Below are 11,294 nucleotides of genomic sequence, written 5' to 3'. Positions count from 1 at the left end.
GAACTTGAGGATCGAGTGTGAGTGTACGTAACAAGTGTGGATCGTGAGTTATGCTTTTGGCGATAAGAGTTTTATATAGTTTATATAGAGAGGTATGTCATGTCGCGGTAATGTGGAAGAGTTAGAGTGTTTGTTATGATCGGGATTGTGTGGTTTTGGTTAGCTGGAGTGCAGAATGAGTCGAGGTATGAAAACTGTTTAAGTAAGAGAGCCTTGGATATAGGAATAGTAAGTGTTTAGATTATAGGCGGGTATCTTTCACATGTGGTGGTGATGAAGATAATGAGAGGTATAGCTAAGGATCTAGTATTAGTGAGTTACGAGGACGTAACATGTGTCTTAAGAGGAGTAGGATGCGGCAAAGAGCGTTTGAGGGTTGTGCATGTCGTAATATTATTGGACGTAGAGTGTTGGTGTAGCATAAGGAATGGATAGGTACATATAGTGGTTGATAGTGTTAAAAGGCCATGGCTGTGCTTGTAGTAGTTCGATGTTTAGGAGTGTGAGAATTTTTTTTCGATAGTGTTGATAAAAGTGGATGATGATATTTATGAGTTCGAGAGTTTTGGCAGCTGGATGATGATGTTGATGAGTGTGAGTAAACTTCGAGGACGAAGTTCCTTTTTAAGGGTAGTAGAATGTAACATTCCGTTTTGATGGTTGATCTTTTATGTGGATTGTCTTGGTATTGAGTGCTATTGGGTGTTATGGAAGTGAGACAATATTGGCAACATTATTTTGTGGTTATTCGATAATATTATGGAGTCAATATCGAGAGGATACGTTATCTAGTAAGCGTGGTTAGTGGAGCTGGTGTTAGGTGTCCATGTGTTATAGGTTGGGTTGGAACTTCGGGGACGAAGTTCTTTTTAAGGGAGGAAGATTGTAACACTACGGATTTTATAGGCTGGTACTCGACTTAGTATGGCCTACTCGGTCGAGTAAAGTGTGCTGGGTATTCTGTTTGGCTACTGCCTAGGAATACTCGGCCGAGTATGGGTAATACTCGACCGAGTAGATGATACTCGGCCGAGTATACTCTATACTCGACCGAGTATCCGGTCTGACGGGTAATATTTTCCGCGGTTGATTTAGAAAGGATTAGAGTTATATTGAGATGCATTTTACAGTTTCTAAACATTTTACAAAATCTAAACTACACAACGTAACTCTAATCCTCTCCAAATCTCCCTCTCATTTGCGTGGATTGTTCGTGAGTCTAACGAATCTTGCCTTGCGTCGATTATGTCGGTAAGTCTCTGATTTCATGAGTCTCATTAAGTTGGCTTTTAGGGTTTTGCTCTAATTATTGTTTTGGGTTAATTTGGGGGTTTAGGGTTTGGTCATTATATGTGTGTTGATTATAATTGTTGTAGGTGACGATGTGGTAATTGCTATGCATATTGTATGATTGATTAGAGCATATCGGATTGCGAAAAGGTAGGGTTTCCCTACTCAGTTACTGTTAATTGATTTAAGACTGTGCTTGTGTTGTAATTGTTATTATCTGCTGATCATCGGAGTATGGGTGATGTGATGACGGTGGTGATGTGGTTGTGTTGTGACGGTAGTGGTGTTGTGACAGCTGAGATGCTGTGGTGTTGTGTGATTGTGGGGGAGTCACTTGCGGGAGTGGCTTCACACCCTAGTTCGCCCTCCGTAGAACCCGTCACGGGAGGGGATGTTCACATTAAGGGACAGAGATTGTTAGTCGCTCGTTGATGAGCTGGACTAGGTGGGGATGGGCTGCGGTCATCCAATGGCGGCGAGGATTACCTATTGCGATGGGTAATCTGGCAGGGCTACACTCTTCGGTGTGTAGTCGGTTACTGTGTGTGAAATCGATGATCAGATGGTTGTATTGTTTGCTGTCTTATATTGATTGAGTAGTACTGGCCCCGTGTTGTTGTTTTGTAAAACCTGCGGTGATCCATTCGGGGATGGTGAGCAGATTGTGACAGGCGATACATTTATTGAGCTTGGGGCAGTTATGGGAGAGTCACCACGCTGGATTAGATGACACCACCACGAGCCTTAGTTATTGTTTTGGTAGTTGTTGCCATTTGGATAATCCGTGTATTAGATTTTGGAGACTGTAACTTTTATAACTACCGTACATTAATAAATGTGTTTGGACTGTTGCTTTTGATATATACTAACCTCGGGCAACCGAGATGGTAACAACCTTTCATGCTGGGGTAGTCCTGGTAAGGTACCTTGGTATGAGGGGGTGTTACACTCTACATGCACGAAAACGAGTTCTAGGTGCGTGAAAATTGTTAGATATATGAAAAATGAGTACTAGGTGCATCAAAATTAATAAAATATTTGTCGTCTCGATTCCGGTCAATAATTTATACTTTTTGGACCAAAAATATGTTATCTAGACATAAAATTCTATGCTGAATCCAAATATGTCGTCATTTGTTTGAAAAAAAATCATTAAGGTGGAGTTCTCACGGTTCTCACTATGTAGATGGTTCTCACCGGATCCCAAATCTATATATATATATAGAATTGAGGACCTATGAGAACCACCAACTTAATGAAAACCGTGAGAACTCCACCTTACGGATTTTTTTTCTTAAAAATAACAACATTTTTGGATTCGGCATAGAATTTTATGCCTGCTAGATAACATATCTCTTGGTCCAAAATGTATAAATTATTGACCGGAATCGATACGAGAAACATTTTATTAATTTTCATGCGCCTACTAGTCATTTTTCATGTATTTAACAATTTTCACACACCTAGAACTCGTTTTCGTGCACCTAGCGCTTGATATTTTCATGCACCTAGTAATCATTTTCATGCACATAATAATTTTCATGCAACTAGTATTCGTTTCAATGCATCTATAGCCATTTTAGTATACCTAATTATATTTTTGTACATTAAGTTTATATTTTGTTAATAAAATCAATAAATTTTGTTTAGCTATACTAAAAATGTGTTTGAATAAACTAAACTAAAGCTAAATGATCCATCAAAACTTTCGGAACAAGATTTGAGGATGATTTAGTAAGGGTTCTCACGGTTCTCATTATATTAGTGGTTCTCACCGGATCTCGACCCTATATATATATATATATATATATATATATATATATATATATATATATATATATATATATATATATATATATATATATATATATAGAGGAAGGATCAAGTGAGTCCTCCTTCCTTCATTGAGTCCATGAGTTCTCATAAGGGCCATTGAAAAGATTGGATGGAGGGTTGAGATTGAAGGGGAAAAGGGAGGGATTAGAGCAAAAATTAGGTAATCAATGCTAATTAAATACTTTCCCTCACTACCTTCACTAATCAACCACTAATTTTACTATATATCATTTATTTTCCACTCACTTCTCTCTCATCTTTCACAATTATCATTCCTTCCATTTCTCTAAAAATCAAAACAACTCAACTCTCTCAAAAATCCAACAAAAATCAAAAACCAAATAATTCAAAAAAATCAAAAAAAATTTCCCCCTCATTATCCTCATCAGTCATCACCATACACCACCCACCACTCACATACCCGCCACCACCATGACGCACCACCCACCACTCACACACCCGCCACCACCACCACGACCCACCTCTCCTGCCGGCCACCACAACACCACCAGCCACCCTTCTCGTCTCCTCTAATACCGCCATCAACAACAACCACCACCAACAACAATACACCTCCTTTTAGATCCACCACCACCGAAACCGCCATCACCAAATACAAAAAAAAAAAAAAATGACCGTAAACAACCACCCCCAGATCTGCCACCAACCATCACCACCACCACGACTCACCACTGTTATCTTCACCTCCAACGACCAACAACGACCGCGCCAACAATACAAACTCCGTTTCCCTCCACGTCCCTCCTGTCTGCCACCACCACCGTAACCCACCTCGCACCACAACAACCTTATCTCCTCCAACGACCTCCACCATCTCCACTACCCTATGCCGCCCTCCTCCGACCAGATCTGCTATCCCCTCCCACAAACCAGATCTGCGGCCGCCACCACGACCCACCCTCCACCATCTTCTTCTCTGGTTTTGTCTTGTTTGTCGGCTAGTAATGGTGGTTGTCTTTCTTTTTTGTCTTGTTTCTTTCGTTTTTCCATTTTTTTTGTGTTGTGGCTTGTGGGTAATGGGTTTTGTCATTGTACATTGATTTGTTTTCACTTTTCAGATTTTCGTTTTTCTTTTTTTTTTCCCTAGATTTTGTGTTTTGTGTGTCGTCCTTTTATGTTGACAATGTTGTGTTTGTTGTCGTTGTTTGTTGTCATTGTTTTTGTTTTGTTTTTTTTGTTTTCAACAATAAAGTGTTATGTTTATTATTATTGTTATATTTTTGTTAGATGTTTTTTTTTTCAATCTCTCTTTATTAGATCTAGTGTTGTTGATGTTGTTTTATCATGATTTTTATTATAGATCTAATAAATATATTTATTAAACTCATATTTTTTTACATTTACACTCATATTTCTTTACATTTACACTCATATGTCTTTACAATTACACTCGTATTTCTTTACATTTACACTCATAATTTTTACATTTACACTTGTATTTCCTCACATTTACACTCGTTTTTATTTAAATTTACACTTGTATCTCCTCACATTTACACTCGTATTTCTTTAAATTTACACTCATATTTCTTAACATTTACAGTCGTATTTCTTAACATTTACACTCGTATTTCTTTAGATTTACACTTGTATTTCTTTACATTTACACTCGTTAAAATTATATAAATTTGCACTCATATTTTTTGTGGATATGAGTTGGTGGGGAAGGACGATTATGGTGGCGTTTTTTGGTAGTCGGACTAAAGTTTTACTCGTAAAGGACAAAGTTGATGGTGGCGTTTTTTGGTAGTCGGACTAAAGTTTTACTCGTAAAGGACAAAGTTACACTTATAAAGGACAAAATTCACACTCAAAGGACAAAATTTACACTCTAAAACCGTCAAATTAACTAAAAAATCAAATTTACACTCTTAAAATGTTACATTTACATTCGTAAAACTTCACATTTACACTTGTAAAATGTTAAAATTATATAAATTCAAAATTTCCGTCACAAAAAATCAAATTTACACTTTTAAAATGTTACATTTACACTCGTAAAACTTCACATTTACACTTGTAAAATGTTAAAATTATATAAATTCAAAATTTCCGTCACAAAAAATCAAATTTACACTCTTAAAAATGTTACATTTACACTCGTAAAACATCACATTTACACTTGTAAAATGTTAAAATTATATAAATTCAAAATTTCCGTCACAAAAAAACAAATTTACACTCTTAAAATGTTACATTTACACTCGTAAAACTTCACATTTACACTTGTAAAATGTTAAAATTATATAAATTCAAAATTTCCGTCACAAAAAAATAAATTTACACTCTTAAAATGTTACATTTACACTCGTAAAACCTCACATTTACACTTGTAAAATGTTAAAATTATATAAATTCAAAATTTCCGTCACAAAAAATCAAATTTACACTTTTAAAATGTTACATTTACACTCGTAAAACCTCACATTTACACTTGTAAAATGTTAAAATTATATTTCCGTCACATTTAAACTTGTAAAACTCATACAACATTACATTTACACTTCTGAAATCTAAAACTCAAAACTGATTAATTAGGGGCTAGAGAGAGAAAGAAAAATTAATTAGTGTGTAGAAATTTGATTAGTGGTAATTTTTTTGGTAATTTGCAATCTCAACCATTCATCTCAATCCAACCATCCACATTTTTTTCCTTTTCTTTTTAATGGCCTTTAATCAAATTCATCTCAACCTTCCATTTAGTCCATCCAATGGCCCTTAGAGGGACTTATGGACTCAATGGTAGAGGAGGACTCATTAGATCTTACCTCTCTCTCTCTCTCTCTCTCTCTCTCTCTCTCTATATATATATATATATATATATATATAGAGGCAAGATCCGGTGAGTTTGCCACTTTTCGTGAGTTTCCCCCGCATATATAAGCAAATGAGTTGACAAAACCCAATTATCAAAAATCTAGCCGTCATAATCTGCGCGCCGCTTTCTCTCTCTTTCTCCCCCTTTCCCTCTCTACCGATAAACACTCTTTTTCATCAAAAAATCAACCGAATTTTTTCATCGTTCTTCAAATTTTGATCAACAAATTTGATCAAGAAAATTCATCGATTCTTCAAATTTGATCAACAATTCGTTCATTATTTTGATTCTTTCAATTAAAACTATCAATTTGTTCATCAATTTTTCTAAATTTGATCCACAATTCTCCGAAAACCCTAATTCTTCAAATTCGATCAAGGTATTGATATTTCTTCCTATTTCGATTTAATAATCGAATAATTTCAGTAATTGAATCAAATAACAAATTACGCCTTAATTTACGTGTTTTTCTAATAAAATTCAAACTTCAACGATCTCAATTCAGACGATCAAACGCTTACTATGATTGATAATAATGCTGATAATCAAACAACGATGAATTCAGGTATAAATTTGTGACATAATGCTGATATAAAAACTGTTGTTATTACGTTGATAAGTTTTTTGTTCAAATTACTGATTGCATGTAAGTTGTTTTCATATTGTTTTCATAACAGTAATTGCATGTAAAGTTTAACTGTAATTGCATGTAGGTTTTCATTCATGATATCATTCAATATCTAGTATTTGAATAATTGGATTACAATAATACAATAACTCGCTTACAAAAGATTAAAATAACTTTGTTATTACATTAAAATAACCGTGTGTGCATTGTGGTGGACTAGGCTACCAATTTCACTAAAACCCTTCCCCCTCCGATAGAATAATTGCATTTGTATAATACAATAACGCATTATAACGTTAAAATAATTGCTTGTTGCCTGATTGTGTTTTTCATAATAAATACTATTTTATAGGATCTGACAAAAAAAATCCTTACAATAACTACTCTTTAATAATGAAATAACTTTGATATTACATTAAAATAACTGTGTGTGCATTGTGGTGGACTAGGCTACCAATTTCACTAAAACCCTTCCCCCTCGATAGAATAATTGCATTTGTATAATACAATAACGCATTATAACGTTAAAATAATTGCTTTTTGCCTGATTGTGTTTTTCATAATAAATACTATTTTATAGGATCTGACAAAAAAATCCTTACAATAACTATTCTTTAATAATGAAATAACTTTGATATTACATTAAAATAACCGTGTGTGCATTGTGGTGGACTAGGCTACCAATTTCACTAAAACCCTCCCTCTCGATAGAATAATTGCATTTGTATAATACAATAACTGCATTATAACGTTAAAATAATTGTTTAATATAGATTGTTTTTTTCATAATAAATACTACTTTATAGGATCTGACCAAAAAATCCTTACAATAACTACTCTTTAATAATGAAATAACTTTAATACTACATTAAAATAACTGTGTGTGTATTGTAGTGGACTAGGCTACCAATTTCATTAAAACACTCCCCTCTCGATAGAATAATTGTATTTGTATAATACAATAACCGAAAAATAACGTTAAAATAATCTGCTGCAGAGGTTGTATTGTTTTGTTTTGTATAGAATCTAAGATATTGAAATTAATAATACCATAACAGTTCTCCTGTTTTAATGTTTCCAGGCATTGAAATTAATACTACCAATGCAACATCTTTTTCTACACCTCTGCTTGCGTCCGAAACAGAGAAAATACTATCCATAATCTGGGATTGAGATATACTCCAGGTGGCAGTGAGGAGTGGAATAGGATGGTAGAAAATGGTTTCAAACCTACTCTGGGGTTAATGTTTGTAAAGTCGGAGGAGGCAATAGAGTTTTACAATTTATATCTTTGTGGCTTGTGGTTTCATACCAAGGAAGTACACACAAACAAGATTCCGTGATGGTTTGATAGACAAAAAATCAATGGTCTCAATGACATGGATTCAAAGAGGATCGCAAAAACTCAAACCTGTTGTTGAATTTGAAAACACGAAGAGAAAAAAAAAAAGAGGAAAAGGTCTCAGAGAGCCAAAGAAAACAAAAATAACAAGATTTGGTTGCAAGGCAAAAATACGGTTTTGTCTTTGTATTCAATGACCTTAAGGAGCTAATAGGGTATGCTATTGATACGTTTTATGAAGGTCATAATCACAAGCTCTGCTCACTCAAAGAACGGGAATTCCTGGAAAAACGTAAGAACACTTAACCTTTACATGAAGCAGACAATTGTTAACAATTGTAAACTCAACATCGGGGCTACCAGGACTTTTAGAATTCTGGCGGAACAATCAAATGGGTATGCAAACATTGGTGCATCTCTCACAGATTTCAAGAACTTCAAAAGAAATATTAAATGTTATATAGGTGAGAATGATGCTGACATGATTCTCGATTATTTAAAGGCGCTTTCTCAAACGCAAGATGGCTTTTACTATGCTTACCAAGTTGATGAGGATAATTGTTTGGCTAAACTCTTTTGGGCAGATGCACAAGCAAGAATGAATTATTCCTTGTTTGGGGACACCATCACCTTTGATCCTACTTACGGTACTAACAAGTACCGCATGGCCTTCACCCCATTCACCGGTGTTGACAACCACAAAAAATCGGTGACTTTTGCTTCTTTGCACTTGTCGATCATGAGAACGATGGGTCATTCATTTGGGTGCTTAAGAAGTTCCTTGATTGTATGGGCAACAAGGAACCTCGGTGCATTCTTACCGATCAAGATCCGGCAATTAAACTCGGGTGCGTTACGTATTCAAGCAAGCAAGACATCGCTCTCGCATGTGGCATATAATGAAAAAACTTACCGATAAAGTTGAGTCACAGATTTGTAAGGAGACTGACTTTGTTGAGCGGATATGCGGAGTTGTTTGGGATACTGACTTGGAACCCATTGAGTTTGAAGAAAAATGGACTCAAGTGATTAATGACTTTGAGTTGAATGATAATACTTGGTTGACATACATGTATGGCAAAAGGCACAAATGGATACCTGCTTACTTTAGGGATTTGCCTTTAGGCTGCCTTTTGAAGACTACACAAAGATCAGAGAGTCAAAACAGTTATTTCAAAAGATTTGAGAGCATAGACGGCACACTTGTAGAATTTTGGTTGCGTTTTCAGAGTGCAATGGAACAACAACGCTATAATCACAGATTTCTTGATGCTGCAAGTGACAAAGACATTGCCACAGGTTTCTTCTAAGACAATGATTGAAAAACATGCCTCTAAAATCTACACACATACTGTTTTCTATGAGTTCCAAGAGCAAGTGCAAATGGCTCCCTGTTCGTGTGCCGTTGTTGGATTTTCTGAGCAAGGAAACATGCACATTATAAATGTTGAAGATGCCTACAGGAAGCATAGAGTATTTCAGGTTATTCAATTTTATAAACATAACTGTCTTTTTACTTTAACATACAATAACTGTGATAAAAGAATACAATAACCGTCTTTTACCATTACAATAATCATGTGAAAACTATACAATAATCACAATTATGCTTTACAATAATTGATGTAGAGTTTATTTGCAATTGTTCTGATTTTTTTCCATAAATATATTAATTTGATAATGCTTTACAAAGAATTGATAATGCTTTACACTTGCCAATTTGTTACAATAATCAAGGATATGCTTTAAAATAATTGGGGAAGAGCTTTACAATAATCAGATACATGAGAGCTTTAAAATAATCAGAGGTATGCTTTAAAATAATTGGGCAAACGCTTTACAATAATCAGCTACATGAAGGCTGATAGAATAATTGCATTTGATCATTTGAATAACTGTCTAGAGATATTACAATAACAGCTTAAAGGCATTACAAAAACACTAACTTGTTCACCAATCAATGACACTACATCAAATTTGTTAAACAATCAATAACAACTATCTAAACATTAGATTAAAATAATCGTAGGTATGCTTTACAATAATTGGCAAGTACATGTTGAACATAAAAAAACTGAAGGACTTCTACCTTGGTGTTAATTGCTAGTCTGCATAAAATAATTCATGTTGAACTATATAATAACTATGACTGCCTTTTAAAATAACTACACTGTGCATGCAGGTTGCTCACAATAATGAATCAAAGGAAACAACATGTACGTGCAAGATGTTTGAGAGGAAAGGAATCCTTTGTAAACACATTATATGGATTATATCAGGAAAAGGACTGCAAAGCATACCGGAGCAGTACATCGAAAGTAGATGGACGAAGAAATCATATAGAAAGCCTTTGTATGGACTGGATGGAAAGTTATTGCAAGACTACGATCCCACTGATTTGAGAAAATTGGAATTATCAAGGGTATGGTCAGAGTTTTATGCAACAATAAGTGTTCTTAACTCGATGCCTGATAATCGAATCAAGGAGCTAAGTTTGATGCTTTTACAATTCCGAGAGAAAATAAATCCAACCAAAGAGAGCTTGACAAAGGATCAAGAACTGGAAATGCTCTTAGGTTGTTCAGCAAAATCAAATATTACTGTTCTTCCACCCAAGATTGCAAAAAACAAAGGAAGCGGCATGAGAATGAAATCAAACAAGGATAAGGCAATTGAGAAGGCGAGCAAACCGAAGAGGCTATGTAATAACTGCAAACAAATGGGACACCATGACAAGAGAAACTGTCCAAATCCGTTTGTTGAGCATGCTTTGGAGGAAGAAGATGAAGAGGAAAATGAAATGGAGGATGAAGATGAAGAAGAAGAATGAAAAATGAAAAATGCATTACGCTTTAAAATAATCAAGATTACGTTTTAAAATAATCCATATTATGCTTTACAAATAACCGCAAGATTGCAAAATAATTGTGTTAGACTTTTTTACAAGTAATCAGGGGTATACTTTACAATAAGTGTGTTAGACTTTTACAATAATCAAAGTTATGCTTTACATTAATTGATGTTGAATTTTTTTGCAATTGTTCTGATTTTGTTCATTTAATAATACCTTGCGCTATTACAATAATAATGTGAAAACTATACAATAATCACAATTATGCTTTATAATAATTGATGCTGAGTTTATTCGCAATCGTTCTGATTTTTTTCCATAAATATATTAATTTGATAATGCTTTACTGTAATTGATAATGCTTTGCACTTGCCAATTTGTTACAATAATCAAGGATATGCTTTAAAATAATTGGGAAAGAGCTTTACAATAATCAGATACATGAGAGCTTTAAAATAATCAGAGGTATGCTTTAAAATAATTGGGCAAACGCTTTACAATAATCAGC

The 11,294-nt window shown here is 34.5% G+C and overlaps 2 protein-coding genes across 2 annotated transcripts; both read left to right on the top strand.

The window, feature by feature from the left end:
• The first annotated feature begins 8,248 nt into the window (after positions 1–8,248).
• LOC141601007 (protein FAR1-RELATED SEQUENCE 5-like) lies at positions 8,249–9,245 on the top strand. Its single transcript, XM_074421267.1, has 2 exons — positions 8,249–8,644; positions 8,868–9,245. The coding sequence occupies exons 1-2, from the start codon at positions 8,249–8,251 to the stop codon at positions 9,243–9,245; spliced, it is 774 nt and encodes a 257-aa protein (XP_074277368.1).
• On the top strand, positions 9,238–10,983 carry LOC141602665 (protein FAR1-RELATED SEQUENCE 1-like). Its single transcript, XM_074422827.1, has 2 exons — positions 9,238–9,417; positions 10,118–10,983. The coding sequence occupies exons 1-2, from the start codon at positions 9,250–9,252 to the stop codon at positions 10,763–10,765; spliced, it is 816 nt and encodes a 271-aa protein (XP_074278928.1). The 5' UTR covers positions 9,238–9,249; the 3' UTR covers positions 10,766–10,983.
• The last annotated feature ends 311 nt before the right edge of the window (positions 10,984–11,294 follow it).

Source organism: Silene latifolia, chromosome 9, assembly GCF_048544455.1.
Source record: "Silene latifolia isolate original U9 population chromosome 9, ASM4854445v1, whole genome shotgun sequence".
Classification (NCBI taxonomy): domain Eukaryota; kingdom Viridiplantae; phylum Streptophyta; class Magnoliopsida; order Caryophyllales; family Caryophyllaceae; genus Silene; species Silene latifolia.
Note: the sequence above shows the minus strand (reverse complement) of the source record. Positions and strands in the feature narration are given on the sequence as shown.